A 17,864-nucleotide genomic window follows, 5' to 3' on the forward strand; every position below is an offset into this window, starting at 1 on the left:
ATGACATGCCAAGTGCTCATCCAGGTACTTTTTAAAGGATGTGAGGCAACCCGTCTCTATCACCCTCCCAGGCAGTGCATTCCAGGCTGTAGGGGTAGAATGTTATCTGAACAGACCTGCACACAGCAGCGAGGCTGACAGTGGTCGTTGCAGTGGTCTTCGCAATGGTTCTCTAACCCACTCACAGCATTAGCATCCCACTTCCAGATTTCCCATCAAATCACAGGTTGCAGGATTGCCAATGAAGGATCTCCATTTAAATAGGTAAAAGCAAAATGCTGCGGATGCTGGAAATCTGTAATAAAAACAGAAAGTGCTGGAAATACTCAGCGAGTCTGGCAGCATCCGTAGAAAGAGAAACAGTTTTGAGTCAAATGTGACTCTTTTTCAGATCTGCTGAGTATTTCTAACATTTTCTGTCTCTAAAGAGACCCGGGCAGAGGTCAGAATGGGTTCAGAAAACTTTGATTGTGAAGACTTGTGGAGGCAAGTACATAGAAGGAAGACATGGGAAGGCTACCCCCCACACCCCTGGTTCTCTGACTCTTCCCCGGAAGTCATGCGGGAGGTGGTGAAGGTGTGTTTCCTAAGAATGGTGAGCATGTGTTTCTGAAGAATGGGATGGAGAGGCCAGCACCACCCTCCCCTGCAAACAAAATAGGCATAGCTGGACATTGCAGAGGCTTTCAGCAGCAGGGGTGCGGTGCCCAGGACCTGAGCATAGTGTCATAAAATGTCATAGAGTCATCTCCAACAGAGGAGGCCATTGGGCCCATCAAGTCAATGTCGGCTCGCTGTAGACCAATCCAGTCAGTCCCATTCACCTGCTCTATTCTCGTAGCCCTGATTATTTCCTTTAAGCGCCCATCCAATTTCTTTTTGAAATCATTGATTATCTCTGCTTCCACCACCCCTCAAAGCCAGTGAGTTCATTACCATTGGTTGTGGAAAAAAGCTTTTCCTCACACTCCCCCTGCATCTTTTGCTCAAAACCTTAAATTTGTGTCCCCTAGTCTTTGTACCATCAGCTAATGGGAACAGTTTTTCATTGTCTATCTTAACCAAACTTGTCATAATCTTGTGCATTGCTATCAAATCTCCCCTCAATCTTCTTTGCTCCAAGGGGAACAACTCACGCTTCTCCTACCTAACTTTGCAACTAAAATACCCCTCTCTGGAACCATTCTCGTAAATCTCCTTTGCACCGTCTCAAATGCTCTCACATTCTTCCTAAAGAGTGGTAACCAGAACTGGGCACAATACTTTAATTGTGGCCTAACCATTGCTTAATAGAGGTTCAGCATAACTTCCCTGTTTTTGTACACAATACCTCTATTTATGAAGCCCAAGATCGATATGCTTTGCCATTCATCCTCTTTGTATGCCCTACCATCTTCACGGATCTATGCTGTGTAGAGGAATGAGCACCTGTGGGGCATGTTAGTACCTCAGAATGAATGAAACAATGACAGCTTCCAGGGTATCTTGCGCAGACATGCATGATAAACTTCTGGTGGTCACAAATTATCTGAATATTGAAAGAGTAGAATCCCTTCCAACTGATGAACAATTAGGCTGATATGAAGCTGCCTTGGCTGCCACATGTGTTCAGTTAATGACTCCATGTGTCTGTGGGAACCTAGCCATTGCAGTGAAACTGACAGTCCTAGGTGTCTGGCTATCCTCATCTGTGTCAAAGTGGGCTTGAAGGTGGCCTTTGAGAACAAGGCATTATGATTTGGGTGATGCATCTATGAGCAGCATATTGAGAGATCATGGAGCTGTGACTAGCAGGTCCCTAGAAGAAGCCAGGGGTGAAGATGTTCAGGGCTGTGGTGACCTTGACAGCCACTGGAGTGCAAGCCCATCAGGTGCCCTTGGAAGGAGGTTTTTTTCCAGGAGGCTGAATATGTCAGCAAAGACCTGCCGTGAAAGCCTGAGCCTCCTGAGACACTGTTGCTCTGTCACATCCAGGAAGCTTATCCTGTCTGCATATCATGTGCTGGAGGTTTTGTTTCCTTCAAGCTACGTTCAACCAGTCTGTCCTGTGTAGCAGCATATGGCTATGGAGAAGGCAGCTGCTCTTGCTGTTCCTGCTGCTGCAGTTGTTGGTATGGCTCCTGGTGCCATTGGTACTACGGCAGTTGGTGGGCTCCTGGTATTGCTGTTGTTGATGTGGTCACTCCTGTTGTTTCTTATCAGAGGCCCAAGCTGAATAAGTTGCTCCCATATGCTGCAGTGAAGGCTGACAGCAGGGAAGTTGAGACCAAGGTGATAAAAGTCCAAGGTAGGTGAAATGACTTCCAAAAAGTTGGAAATCACCTTTAAAGCAGTGAAATCAGGCTTTCAGAACAAGTTCTACGAGCACAAGCCTTTCACAGAGGATGATCAGAAGCTTTGAAATTTTACCCTTTCAAGGCTTCACAGCACGCCAGTGTTATTGAACGACTCCCCGCTGCGCTCTTGGTTTGTTGGCCCTGCTGAGTTCCACACAACCCGGAAATCCTGTGGGCTAGCTAGTATTTACATAAGTGCTTGTGGTAAAAGAATAAGTCCAAAGATAGTCTTTTTCCCACAAGTTGGTTTATTATTGAGACAGCTCTTCAGTGTAACAAACTTCCTAATACCTCCCACCCCAGAGTGTTCCAGTTGCATCTATTTATACTGTTTTGATAGGAGAACCAATGTCCATCACCTGTTTTGACTGGCAATTGTCTTTAACAATGTAATTGCTATGCAATGTAATTACTGATACATTGACACTAGCTGCTAAAGCCAGAATACTGGGTTAAATCCTCAGTTAATTGCTTATTTCCATATTTCAATTACTTATCTGACAGCTCCATGGGGGATGGTGTCAGCTGTGGCTCAATTCATAGCACCCTCGCCTTTGAATCAGAGGGTTGTGGGTTCATGTCCCACTCCCGGAAACCAAGAACTGTGATTGTACTCAAAAAGAGTTGCAATCGGTGACTGTTGATAACTCGAAAGAGTTTCCTGCTAGCCTGAAAACCCACCTGGGTTAAACCCAGAATAGGTGGAATTATGTTGTGTTCCTGACCCAATGTCATTTTCCCAGGATTTAACTTCCACTTGTGCCCCCATGCTAGTTAAAGTTCTCTCCCATGTATCTCTTTTGTTCTGGAAACCTGGTCAGGACACCTAAATTGGGTAACTTCCCATTGACCCCCACTAACTTTGGTGGGTCAATACTGGAGGTCAATTCTGGCATCTATACTGGGATACTAGGTTTGTAGTTTTGTCACCTTTATTTCATACATAGCATTTTTGAACATGTTAAATCAATTTTCTTCTCAAAATGAGATATGGCCCTGTTTTGATATTTGTGTAATACTTTAGCAATTTAAAAAGATCTGTGTAAAACCAATTAATCACAGCATTGCAGGAATATGTTTCCTATTCTCAAAGTGTACCTGTCAAAGTCTCTCTGCTAGTTTGATCAAAGCACTTATTGCTTGACGTCCTTTAATTGCTGAATTCCTTCAAAAACTAATCATGGTGGGCTTTGAACTGACCACTAATCAAGGCAGGTTAACAGGTTGGCCCTTAACTATTCACATGTAAAGTTCCATCTCATCCAAGTTGAAAATCAAATGCACTTATGCGTAACCACTGTTCTTGCAAAGTTCAGCATAGGTTAACATTGCCTGACCACCAAGCTAAAAATTTTACCCAAGGACATGAGAGAGAAAGGAATAGAAAGATATGTTGATAGTTGATGATGAAGTGGAATGTGAGCAGGCTTGTAAACACTGGCATAGAGTCGTAGTTTCTCTGCAGTAGACTATGCAGTTCGATGTACTGCAACTTATAATCATCAAGACGTGCTGAGGGATGCACTAAAGCTTGGGGCAGCCGCCGCAAAGGCGCAATGGGGAAAGGTTGCTGTCTAAGACCTTTCTGCCACAGTGCACAGAGGGCTGGGAACTGTTGAGAGCCCCTCGGGCTGTACAGCTCAAAATGAATATCTGCATTGAATACTAATTGTATTGTAATTGTATTGAAGCACCTCAGAGTGCAACATGATGTATGTTGATAACTCCAATACCATTGTCTGATTGTCTGCATTGACCATATTTAAATGATTGTAATATTCATTGATTGTATTGATGCACCTTGTGATACATGTGTAAAAGTTGAATCTGATTGTACTTATGTGATGGTTATTTTGAAATGGTTTGGAATGTTCTTCCAGATATTTTATGAATAAAGTATATTTTTCAAAAAAAAAAATCAAGACATGGGAGCGCTTTAATGCCTCTGCCATTTTTAAGGTGGAAGAAATATTTAAAATGTATGTTTGTGCTCCAGTTCTATTTATCAATAACCAATCACAGTTCCTTGTTAGCAATTATGTCTAATTTGGATTTGTTACTCTTAGGGAAAAACACAGGGCAGAATTTTTAGGTCAGCATGCGGGTCTGGAATTGGTCAGGAAATGGACCGCTGAATGTGATCGGCCCCCGACTGGCCAATTAACAGCCAGGTGGGGGCGGGAGGAGGGCGGGCGCTGACATCAGCACGGGCACGGGCGAGTGCTGAACGAAAGCTCCCTGAAGGCAGAGAGCTGCCTCAGGGAGCTGAAGACCTGAAAAGCATTAAATAAAATTTTTCAAATCAGGAATAAAAATGTGCAAGCATCACAATCAGTCACCTGAACATATACAAGATAAAAATGCTGCCCATAGAAACAAACATTGAAATATAATGAGAATTTCTTTGTCAGATGTGGACTAAAGAAAAAGAAAAGTGATACACAGGTATAATGCGTTGCATATTAAACTGGATTTCAACATATTTTGTCAATCTTACCCATGGGTCCTTGAATGCCTGGAAGACCAGGTAAACCTAAGTGACCTGGTTGACCTTGCTCACCATCCAAACCTGGGAAACCGGGTGGGCCTTGAAGTCCTGGTGGTCCTGGTGGTCCAGGTGAACCCTTGTGTGTCTGACAGTGCCAACAGTTTTGATTCCTTTGGTTCCACATAAGTGAAGATAATTGGGCTAGTATGGAAAAAAAAATGAACACACTGGCAATGAAAAATCAAATCAAGTATTAAATCAAACAAAAATATTTAAAGTAAAGTTACTTTCATCAACCTAGCACTGGGAGCAAATATACTCACACATATAACATATAATACACACACATTGGGCAGAATTTTCACCTTGGCGGGTGGGCGTGCGCCCGACCTGCTCGAGTGTGAAATGACGTGCATTGATGTTGGGCGAGTGTCCCGACGTCAACGCGCAGTAGCACAAAAGTTCAATCATGCGCGGGAATCGGCAACGCGCCTGCTGACAATTAAAAGGCCTGCTAAGGCCATTAGATCATCAATTAAGTTATATTTTTCACTGCCCGTCCAACCATACGGCCTTTGCACTTTTTAGGAAACCTCATCCACAGGTGGGATGAGGTTTCCTAAAGCAAATAAAAATAAAATAAAAATTCTAAAACTTAATAACATGTCCCTGCCCATGTAACAGAGTCACATGAGCAGGGACATGTTTTATAACATTTTTAATTTCTTTTTTTTTAATATAGCTTTTCATCTCCCTGAGGCAGCTCTGTGCCTCAGGGAGATTATCAAGCGCGCACTCACATGCATGTGCGAAGTTTGCGCTCGCCCTGCTCCCCTTGTCCGCACAGGCAGCGCTGAGCGCTGCTGCTCAAGTTTCACGTTGGGTGGGCCTTAATTGGCCCACCAACATTTAATCACCTTCTGGCCCCAATTGCAGATGGTGGTCGGCTTCCCAACCGCCCCCACCGAGCCCACCCGACAAGGGCAAGATTCTGCCAATTAAGTTGGACATATGCTGACACATAAGGGAGAGGGTCAGTTTGTTCCAGAGGTTGGTCACACCTCATAGAAGTTGCAGGTTCAGAATGGGGCTGGTGTGATTGATTGTATACAGAATAAGGGGAACCCAAGTTAGATAGAGATGGAGGATCTGCAGAAACTGATCTAGTCAACAGTTACAATCTATTTGCTACCTGTGAAAGTAAGGACAAGGATTGTCGGGAGGACAGCCAGTATGTGGGCATGGGACCTTGGAGCAGGAGGTTATCCAAAGGACAGAAGAGGAGGGAAATTGGATTGAGATAATTGACGAGAATTCAAGAATTAGGGAGATAGATAGCATCCTTCGTAAGCAGGATTGAGAGGACCACATGATATGTTGCCTTCCTGGTATCAGGGAAAGGATAAATAGGGTGGTCACAAGGGGCAGAATTTTTAGGTTGGTGTGCCAGCACGTGCTTGACCCACTCAAGCTTAAAATAGTGTGTGATGACATCAGGCGAGTGTCCCGATGTCATCCTACTCTTGTGCGATATTTCGGTTGGCCAGCACGCGCAAAAGTTAGAAGCACGCAACAATTAAGAGGGCAATTAAGCCCATTAAAGTTGTCCCCAATTTTTCATGGTTCATCCAACCTTACAGTTGGCAGACGGCAAATCTGCTGGGTGGACTTTGCATTTTTGATGAAACCTCATCCAAAGGCGGAAATGAGGTTTCTGTTATTAAATGAAAAAAATTAGAAATGTATGGACAGAAATTTTAATCATGTATATGTTCAGATGACTGATTCTGCTGATTCTGATGCGTGGACATTGTTTTCTAGTTTTTAAAATCTGTATTTCTTGGTTTTAAATTCTTCAGCTCCCTGAGGCAACTCTGCCTTCAAGGAGCTATCATTCCGCACTCCCCCACGCCTGCACTTAAGTCAGCGCCCGCACTCCACCTACCCCCACCCCAGCAGCGTTGAGAATTATTTGGCCAGCCAGCATGAAATCGCAGTTGGGGCCGATCGCGGGCAGCGGTCCTTTCCCCGGCCGCTCCCAGGCCTGCCGATCATGCCCACACACCGACCTAAAAATCCTGCCCAAGGAATTTACACTGGTAAATGGGGAGTTGAGCCCAGATGGAAAAGGTAGTATTAATAAAAGTTCAAAAACAAATGAAAGGGAAGAGATTAGAGTGACCATCAGAAAATGTACTTTGGGCAATACAGGTAGGGGAAAATTAAAAGATGTAAATTTGGAGAGAGAAATAAGAAATATACCCAATAAAACATTAGAGTTAAAGGACAGTTTAGGGTTTGTGACCACATTCAAATAAACAAATGCAGAGTATAAAGAACAAACTGAATAATTCCACCCCAATAGTAACAGGTAGTGCAGAGGGTATAGAGAGGCAGGAACTTAGAACAACCACCACCACTAGTGAAAAAGTACTGAGCAAACTATTGGGATTAAAGGGTGACAAGTCCCCAGGACCTGATGGCCTACATCCCAGGGTCTTAAAGGAAGTGGCAGCGGAGATAGTGGATGCATTGGCTATAATATTCCAAAATTCCCTGGATTCTGGAAAGGTTTCAGTGGATTGGAAAAATGCTAATATAACACCCTTACTCAAAAAGGTGGGGAGGCAGAAAGTAGGAAACTATAGACCAGTTAGTTTAACGTCTGTCGTTGGGAAATTGTTGGAATCTGTAATTAAGGAAGTAGTAATGGGGCATTTGGAAAGTCAAAATGCAATCCATCAGAGTCAGCATGGTTTTATGAAGAGTAAATCGTGTTTGACTAATTTGCTAGAGTTCTTTGAAGATGTGACAAGCAAAATGGATAATGGGGATCCTGTAGATGTAGTATATCTGGACTTCCAGAAGGCCTTTGATAAGGTACCGCAAAAAAGGTTAATACACAAGATAAGATCACTTGGGAGTTGGGGTAATATATTAGCTTGGATAGAGGATTGGCTAACCAACAGAAAGCAGAGAGTCGGGATAAATGGGTCTTTTTCTGGATGGCAAGCTGTAACTAGTGGCGTGCCACAGGGTTCGGTCCTTGGGCCCCAACTATTTACATCTATGTTAATGACTTGGATTCAGGGATAGAAAGTACTATAGTTAAATTTGCAGATGACACCAAAATAGGTGGGAAATTAAGTTGCAATGGAGAAATAAGAAATTTACAAATGGATATGGAGAGGTTGGGTGAATGGGCCAAAATTTGGCAGATGGAGTTTAACGTGGATAAGTGTGAGGTTATTCATTTTGGTCGGAAGAATAAAAAGGTGACTTATTATTTAAATAGAAAGAAACTTCAGAATGCTTCAGTGCAGAGGGATCTGGGTGTCCTCATGCATAAATCACTGAAAGCTAGTATGCAGGTACAGCAGGTAATAAGGAAGGCAAATGGAATTTTGGCATTTATTGCTAAAGGAATAGAGTATAAAAATAGGGAAGTGTTGTTGCAACTGTACAAGGCATTGGTGAGACCCCACCTGGAGCACTGTGCACAGTTTTGGTCCCGTTACTTGAGGAAGGATGTAGTTCCATTGGAGGCGGTTCAGAGGAGGTTCACTAAATTGATTCCAGAGATGCGGAGCTTGTCTTATGAGGAGAGATTGAGCAGTTTAGGTCTATACTCGCTCGAGTTTAGAAGGATGAGAGGAGATCTAATTGAGGTATATAAGATGCTAAAGGGGATAGGCAAAGTAGACGTGGAGTGGATGTTTCCCCTTGTGGGGCATTCTAGAACGAGAGGCCATAGTTTTAGGCTAAGGGGTGGTAGATTTAAATCAGAGATGAGGAGGAATTACTTTTCTCAAAGGGTCGTGAATCTGTGGAATTCACTACCTCAGAGTGCAGTGGATGCTGGGACGCTGAATAAATTTAAGGAGGAGATAGACAGATTTTTAATTAGTAACGGGTTGAAAGGTTATGGGAAGAGGACAGGAAATTGGAGTTGAGGCCGAAATGAGATCAGCCATGATCGTATTGAATGGCGGGGCAGGCTCGAGGGGCTGAATTGCCTACTCCTGCTCCTAGTTCTTATGGTCTTACGTTCTAATACACAGATGCAAATTCAGTGACATGGTAGCCATTACTGAGACACAGCTGTAAGACGGTGAGGATTGGGTGCCAAATATACCAGGTTATAAGGTCCATGGGAAACAATACACAAGAAGCTTATGCCATATAGGAAAAAGCAGGTTGCTTCACCAGCAACCTATCTACCACCTTCTGTACGCCTCCCTGACTGTAAAGAAATACAGACCTCACAACTCCCTGCACACTGATTTCTCATAAAGAGGCATTTCAGGGTCTTTGAAGCTCAAGGTTCCCAGGATCTAAAGCAGCATCAATATCCCCAAGTACCCTGCTGTGTTTTCCTACTGAACATGAATTCCTTGGCTGTGATGGCCTGTGGATGTGAAATGCAATATAGGGCACAGTTTTGCGCCTCGTGGGCAGGCGCGCGCCCTACCTGATCGGGCGTAAAAAAGCACGAAAAGATGCCGGGCGAAAGTCCTGACGTTATCCCACATGTGCGCAATCTTCAGGTCGGCGGGCGCGCATGGGTGTCAAAGCCATGCCCGCCAACAATTAAGAGGCCACTTAAGGCCATTAAAAACCCAGCTGAACTCAATTTTACGTTGCCCATGCGATTTTGCACTTGTCGCACAGGCAAAATGGGTAGGAAGGCAGCCCACATTTTGCAAAACCTCATCCAAGGGCGGGATAAAAAGGGTAAGCAGCCTTGCCAGTGTGAGTAGTGAAGAGTTTAGAAGATAGTTTGCTGCTGGTTGCTTATTTGAACATGATAGCTTCATCTCAGTTCTGAGCTTCATTCTTAGCGTTTCTAGGCTTCATTTCAGGACTTATTGGTGTCTCCAATTTTGACCGTGTGGACCCTTCCAGGTATCAGACAGCCTTCTTTTACCATGCTAATGGGGATTGTGGTCTCTGCTGGTGGCACCTCCTCCTCTGAGGAAGAGAGGGGCAGAAGGGAGGGGAGGCCAGGTGTCCCAATGCAGTTTCTAGGGGAGCGGCCTGTGAAGAGAGGCACAGGCACAAGGGATGCAGAGCCAGCAGGTAGTCCAAAGCGAAAGGGGCCGCAGAAGACGCCATTATCCTGCTGCCAGGGTTTACAGGTGGCGATGCAGCTACCTCAATATGTCCGAGGTACAATGCCAAAGGAGGCTCTGCCTCTTAAGGGAGACTGTGACCTTCATTGTCAGATGATTGGGCCTGAGATCCCTTCCAGCTGTGTGGGAAAACCCATGCCAGTGGCTCTGAAGGTCACAGTGGCCCTCAACCTCCATGCCTCCGGTTCTTTCAAGGGGTCAGCGGAGGATCTTTGTGGAGTGTCCCAATCAGCTGTCCACAGTTGTGTCAAGCTGGTGACAGAAGTTCTGTTCAGGCAGGTAATGACATTTGATAAAAACAAAAAGCTAAAAGCTACTGCGGATGCTGGAAATCCAAAACAAAACAAAAACAGAATTACCTGGAAAAACTCAGCAAGTCTGGCAGCATCGGCGGAGAAGAAATCAGTCAACGTTTCGAGCCTCCATGGCCCTTCGGCAGAACTGCAGCATAGTTTCAGCAAGGGAGAAATATAAATTGGTTTAAGGTGGGTGGGGGGCGGGGGGGAAGTGACACATTGAGGGTGTGGTGTGAGCAGATAATAATCAAAAGATGTCAGAGACAAAAGGGTCAAAGAGGTGTTGAAGGTGGTGGTCTTTGTCTGAGAAAAGTGCTAATTAAGAATGGAAGACAGGATATTCAAAGTACAGCTCTAGTGGGGGTGGGGTGGAAAGACTAAAGGTTTTAGTTTTAGATTTAAAAATAATGGAAATAGGTGGGGAAAGAAGAATCTATATAAATTATTGAAAAAAAAGTGGGTGGGGGGGGAAAAGAAACGGGGTGGGGATGGGGGGAGGGGGAGTTTAAGATCTAAAGTTGTTGAATTCAATATTCAGCCCAGAGGGCTGTAAAGTGCCTAGTCGGAAGATGAGGTGCTGTTCCTCCAGTTTGCGTTGGGCTTCACTGGAACAATGCAGCAAGCCAAGGACAGACATGTTGGCAAGAGAACAGGGTGGAGTGTTAAAATGGCAAGCGACAGGGAGGTTTGGGTCTTTCTTGCGGACAGACCGCAGGTGTTCCGCAAAACGGTCGCCCAGTTTGCGTTTGGTCTCTCCAATGTAGAGGAGACCGCATTGGGAGCAACGAATGCAGTAGACTAAGTTAGGGGAAATGCAAGTGAAATGCTGCTTCACTTGAAAGGAGTGTTTGGGCCCTTGGACGGTGAGGAGAGAGGAAGTGAAGGGGCAGGTGTTGCATCTTCTGCGTGGGCATGGGGAGGTACCATAAGTGGGGGTTGAGGAGTAGGGGGTGATGGAGGAGTGGACCAGGGTGTCACGCCTTCTCCTCCTTCCCAGAAACATGATAGGGTCCCCCTTGTCCTCACTTATCACCCCACCAGCCTCCGCATTCAAAGGATCATCCTCCGCCATTTCCGCCAACTCCAGCATGATGCCACCACCAAACACATCTTCCCTTCACCCCCCTTGACGGCATTCCGTAGGGATCGTTCCCTCCGGGACACCCTGGTCCACTCCTCCATCACCCCCTACTCCTCAACCCCCACTTATGGCACCTCCCCATGCCCACGCAGAAGATGCAACACCTGCCCCTTCACTTCCTCTCTCCTCACCGTCCAAGGGCCCAAACACTCCTTTCAAGTGAAGCAGCATTTCACTTGCATTTTCCCTAACTTAGTCTACTGCATTCGTTGCTCCCAATGCGGTCTCCTCTACATTGGAGAGACCAAACGCAAACTGGGCGACCGTTTTGCGGAACACCTGCGGTCTGTCCGCAAGAAAGACCCAAACCTCCCTGTCGCTTGCCATTTTAACACTCCACCCTGTTCTCTTGCCAACATGTCTGTCCTTGGCTTGCTGCATTGTTCCAGTGAAGCCCAACGCAAACTGGAGGAACAGCACCTCATCTTCCGACTAGGCACTTTACAGCCCTCTGGGCTGAATATTGAATTCAACAACTTTAGATCTTAAACTCCCCCTCCCCCCATCCCCACCCCGTTTCTTTTCCCCCCCCACCCACTTTTTTTTCAATAATTTATATAGATTCTTCTTTCCCCACCTATTTCCATTATTTTTAAATCTAAAACTAAAACCTTTAGTCTTTCCACCCCACCCCCACTAGAGCTGTACTTTGAATATCCTGTCTTCCATTCTTAATTAGCACTTTTCTCAGACAAAGACCACCACCTTCAACACCTCTTTGACCCTTTTGTCTCTGACATCTTTTGATTATTATCTGCTCACACCACACCCTCAATGTGTCTCTTCCCCCCCGCCCCCCACCCACCTTAAACCAATTTATATTTCTCCCTTGCTGAAACTATGCTGCAGTTCTGCCGAAGGGCCATGGAGGCTCGAAACGTTGACTGATTTCTTCTCCGCCGATGCTGCCAGACTTGCTGAGTTTTTCCAGGTAATTCTGTTTTTGTTTTGTTTTAGGTAATGACATTTATTCATTTCAGTATGGACGAGGCCAGCCAGGCTGAGAGAGCCAGAGGCTTTGCAGTGATTTCTGGGTTCCCCGCATCCAGGGTGCAATCGGGTACACACATGTGGCCATCAAGGCTCCAGTGGGTGAGTCGGGTGCCAACGTGAACAGGAAGGGATTCCGCTCGATGAACGTCCAGATAGTGTGAGACCACAGGATTCAGATTCTGCAAGTCTGTGCACGGTACCCTGGCAGCGTCCATGATGCTTATACCCTGAGACACTCCCAGGTGCCGAGGCTATTCAGTGCTCCAGTCTGACTGGATAGATGGCTGCTGGATGACAAGGGCTATCCATTGAAAAGGTGGATAATGACGGCTCTCCACCACCCAAGAACAGAAGCAGAGCAGTTTTATAATGGGAGTCATGTCTCCACAAGGGCGGTGATTGAGAGAATCATAGGTCTTTTGAAGATGCACTTCCGATGCCTAGACTGTTCAGGGGGAGCACTATAATACCCCCCAGAGCAGGTGTCACTGATAGCGGTTGCATGCTGTGCTCTCCACCATCTGGCACTGGCAAGGGGAGACCCACTGGAGGAAGAGGATCTTGATACAGCTCCACAGGCCACAGAGGATGAATCCAGCAGTGAGTCAGAAGAGGAGCACGGTGAGGGTGTGGAGGCAGACCTCTGTATCCTTCAGAGAGGCAGGGACACCAGGGATGTCTTGATCTGCTGTCAAAGATCTGCTTCCACCTCATGCCAGGGCTGCCGCCTCCACCCCGGATGTCTGAAATGACCCTTTCATTTGAACCCAAAGTCTACTCAGTGCCTGTGCAATAAGGTTTAGAGCCACTCATGTCCAGCATTACATAATGGCATACCCTCTACCAAGAAAATAAAAAGATGAAGCATACTCAGGTCATTATGACAAAACAAAATTTATCTCATTCTGACAATCCAAAAAATTTACATAACCTTCTCTGGTCTTCATTCCCAGACCAGTAAACATAAACAAAAAATTACACAATGGAAGATCACCCGTGACAAGTTCCTCTTGTGTTCATGGTACCTTAAACTTAGGTTTGCGAGTTCTACGTCTTGGTGCCACCTCCTCGCTGGCAGCAGCATTGGAGGCAGCCTGCTGACTTTGGTGTCTTGTTGGCCTTGATGACCTCGGTGGTAGTTCTCTGGGCAGTGGAGCCTGTGCTGGCCCCATTTGGGAGGGAGAGGCCAGTGCCACGCCTGGCATCTCCCCAGTCATCGCAGCCTCAACCGATGCCATGATCAGAGGGGCGGAGGAGCTGCTGCTGTCATCCAGAGCATCCTGAGAGGAGCTTGCAGAGATGATAAGCAGCTCGTGCGCCAGCATGAGGTAGCTCTAGACCTCCCTGCTCATCATTGATGGACGGGCACCTAGCTGGGCTACTGGCTGCCTCATCCATCTCCCACACTGGCACTGACCACTGAGATCCTTGCCCGTGTGAGGGCTTGCAGGTCCGAGTGCAACACCAGGAACCCCTGATTCTGCCTTTCCATGAGAATAGGCTCTCTCTCAATGGAGATGGCAGTGCGCTCGGCCACGAGGGTCAATGCAGTGCTCATGCTCCGCATGGACTCCTCCACAACAGAGACCATGACAGCATACCCTCATGGATCTCTGCCAGATCCTCCCATGCATCACGCTGGGCATCTAGCATCTGCTGCCTAATGGACGACTCCAAAAGCTCATCATCTGCCTATGACTCAATATCGTCCTGGTCTCCAGCAGTCCTCCTACTGCCGGCACCCTGGGCACTCTCTGCTTCTGCCTGCTCCTCAAACGACTGTGAAGTGCCCTCACAGCTGTGCTCCAACATTCTAGCCAAGGATCTAATGCCCACTGAGGTGCTGGTATCTGCACTGGTGCCTGGTTCAGAGAGTGAGTGTGATGCAGGTGCATGTGAAGCCTAGTGGTCCTTTGGCGGCAGGGGTGGCTCTTTGGGCTCCTGCAATTGAGTGCGTGCCGGCGAATCTAAGGGAGAACAACAACATGTCACTAGTTTAAGTCATCACACTGTCACTGTGCATGCCAGGCACCCTGGTGAGACAATGGAGATCTGCATCATGGTGTCATCATCTTTCAATGATCAATGGAGAATCCAGTTTTGAGGCTCCCATCAATGATGAGACTACACAACAATGTTTGCACCATCCGAAACTCTCACCTCTGTGTATTGCACTCTTACCTTCGTCTGACACCCTAGCCTCTCCACGGCCGGTTGACCGAGGTGTGTGGCACCTCACCAGCTCCAAGGCGCCCTGCTAGAATCTGGATAGGATTAGGAAGTTTGGGGGGCCTCCGCCTGTCTGCAGCCTTTCAATGTTGTTATGGGTTGTCTTCTCCTGAAAGGACAGAGGAGCATGGATTAGTCCACTGTCTACCTGCAGTACCATTGCAGCTTGGCCAACCCCACCTGAGGAATACCTTGCGGGGCACATCCGAGTTGTGGCCCTCGAGTCACAAGGCACTCAGTCCAAGCAGCCAGGGCTCGCCCCCTTGGACAGCTCCGGTGTCATTGACAATTGGCACTCAGACTCTAACACCCCTGAGTTACATGGGGGAATGCCAGCCCTTAACACTTCACCAAACTGATCCATGCCAACACAGTACTCACCCTTCCTGAGTGTAGCAGGTTGTTAAACCTTTTGTGGCACTGCACCCATGTGTGCTGTACAACGTCGTGGCTGCTGACCTGCACTGCCACCTCCTCCCAAGTTCTTTTTTTTAGATGCAGTGGCCTCCTCCTTCCATCTCTGAGGACAAGGGTGCCCTCCTGGCAGCCACATCCTCCAGGAGGACTGCGAGGCTCTCATCAGAAAACGGGGTGACTGAGTGCCCACCTGACCTGCCCTCCCGCCTAGCGTCTCCAGCTGCATTTAAGGCCATAACTTTGGTGTTCAGAATGCTGCAAAGATGTTCTTCCCTGGCAGCCCTCAAGGAGCAGCCTGTGCCATTTTTAAACTGGCTGCCGGGTCGCCATTGGATCTGGCGGCCGACAGGGTCTCAACCATGCCTGGCCATTCCTGACCATTGGGAAGACGCATTTCACGCTGGGCAGGCCTTAATTAGCCCAACAGCGTGAAATTGCGGCCGGGGGCTGATTGCACCTACCCGCCAATGGTAAAATTCAGGCCATAGTGTTTGTATTCCGTGCTGGCAGCTTTACATGGAATTTACAGCACAGAAACAGGCTATTTGGCCTACCCCATCTATGATGGTGTTTATGTTCAATACAAGCCTCCTCCCACCCTTCTTGATTATACTATCAGGGTAACCTTCAGCTTTTTTCTTCCTCATGTGTTTATCAACTTCCTTGATTATATCTATACTAGAATCATAGAATGGTTACTGCACAGAAAAGGTCCATTTGGCACATTGGGCGGAATCGTCCCAGGTTTGCACTAAGTGTGGTAGCGGGCGCCGTATCGTCCCAATCCTGCCACATTATTTATGCATTCCTGGGAAACATGTTGTTTTGATGGCAGGCGGGTTCTCATTCGCCTGCCATCACCTCGCCGCTTCATCACGCCTGGAGCCATATGTAAAGTCCAGCTGTTCACACACACCTCAGTGCTTCCAAGTCATGACTACTGCAGGGAAAATGTCCATGAAAGGCAAAAAGACTACAGCTCCCAGGTTTAGTGACACATCACTGGAATGCCTTTTGGATGCCATGGAGGCCCGCCACGGGGTCCTCTACCCCCGCTCTGGCCGCAGGATGGGCAGCAGCATTGCCAACCAGGCTTGGTAGGCAGTGGCAGCGGTGGTCAGTGCAAATGCCCTGCAAAAGAAGACAGCCACCCAGTGCTCCTACAGGGTGAATGGTCTCATCCACTCTGCCAGGCTAACTCACTTTTCTCATCACTCTCAACTCACACACTCACAAACCCATCACACATCCACAGGGGTCTCACACCTCAAGGGACAACACCACTAACTCTCACACAAACCCTCACATCTCCATCAGGCTCATATCCTCTTGAGCTCACATCCTCATCCCTGTCCATGGCGCTGCTCACTACAAAAACATTCCATGCAGTGCCATGCGTCCTGCTCACACTCTCTCCATCTGTTTACATGCAGGAGAAGCCTGCTCATATCAGCGTGGAGAAGTTCCAGACCGGGGGCTTGAGTGGCCCACATTAGGCCCCTCACTCACTTTGAGGAGCGTGCCATCATGCTGACTGGTGAGGATATGGACCCTGTCTGTGGCGATGGTGAGGTCGGCAGTGAAAACTCACCTGAGGATCCTGCATCACATCATCCCTCCCTCAACACAACTGTGTATGCTCTCTCTCTTGTTTTTGACTCTGCTGCCATGCACTATTATCTCTACTTTGGTTCACAGGGAGCTCTGCCAAGGGACCAACACCCTCAGCCAGCCAGTCCTTCAGCTCCATCCATGTCCTCACCTCCAGCCAAGAGGACTCCTCCTCCAGTGAAGTGGTGGAAATAAGCAGCCTGGAAGACCCGTCACTGCAGAGGGAGCAGCCGGTCCACGAGTGATTTTGGAGGGAAAAGTGAGTGTGTGGCAGGACCTTTTGAAGCTTTGTGCAAGCACTCTCCCACGGACGCAGATACTTCACGTTTCACACTCATTTCAATGTCTTGAGCATTTTGAATGCTGCCTGCTGGGGTTCACTTTCAGTTGTCCATCTGAGCTGGCCTGCATTTCCGCCCATCCGCTGATCACATTCCTATGAGGCACATGACCTCGCCCACTACGGCTCTCATTTCACTTTCAATTTAGCAAGCATGGTCTGGTTTCACTGCATTGTGTGCCACCCCCCCCATCTTTATCCTCCCTTGGTCACCTATTTCCTCTCTCCCATCACAGTTGAGCCCCCCGACATCACCTTTCACCTCCCCTTTGTTACCTACCAGCCACAACCCTTTTGCTTCGGGGATGTCCAGGTGAACGTGCATGTTCCTTTCCTTCCTGAAAATCCCACCCTCATCCACATTCGCCTCCCAATTTCCTCCTTCCCACCCCCAGGGTCCGTGTCTGCCTTCGGGTCCCCACCAACCACCCTCATCATCCCTTCTATTGGTACTGTCAAACTCTCACCCTCCCACCTTACCACCTCACTCTGCCCTCGGTCTTTCTCACCTTTCCTTCATACCACACCCACCCTCAGTTTGCTCCCCAGGAGGCAGACGTGGACTTATCCAACACCTCCCGTGCGTGTTCACCACATTCACCCCCCTCTGCACCTCTTCCCCCAGTCCTCCCGCCATCCCCGGACTCCCCCCCGCTTCATCCCTCCCCCTTCTTGACTCCTTCCTCCATCTTTACCTCTTCTGCTACCCTTAGTCCCTCCCCACGATTCCTTCCTCCAGCCTTACTTCTTCCTCAAGCCTCACTTCTCCTCCAGCCTCACTCCTACTCACTTCCTGACTCTTTCCTCCACTCTTACTTCTTCCTTACTCTCTCCCCTCTCTGCACCCCTTCCTCCCTCCAGACATCCTCCTCTCTCTGCAC

General features: G+C 47.6%; 1 protein-coding gene across 1 annotated transcript in view; it reads right to left on the minus strand.

The window, feature by feature from the left end:
- Positions 1 to 17,864, minus strand: part of LOC144680613 (uncharacterized) — a 447,610-nt gene that overhangs the window by 24,325 nt on the left and 405,421 nt on the right. Inside the window, exon 29 of the mRNA XM_078541787.1 lies at positions 4,834 to 5,025. Within this exon, the coding sequence (XP_078397913.1) occupies positions 4,834 to 5,025 (192 nt within the window). The remainder of the gene's footprint in view (positions 1 to 4,833; positions 5,026 to 17,864) is intronic.

This window comes from Cetorhinus maximus, chromosome 5 (genome assembly GCF_964194155.1).
Source record: "Cetorhinus maximus chromosome 5, sCetMax3.hap1.1, whole genome shotgun sequence".
NCBI classification, from domain to species: Eukaryota; Metazoa; Chordata; class Chondrichthyes; order Lamniformes; family Cetorhinidae; genus Cetorhinus; species Cetorhinus maximus.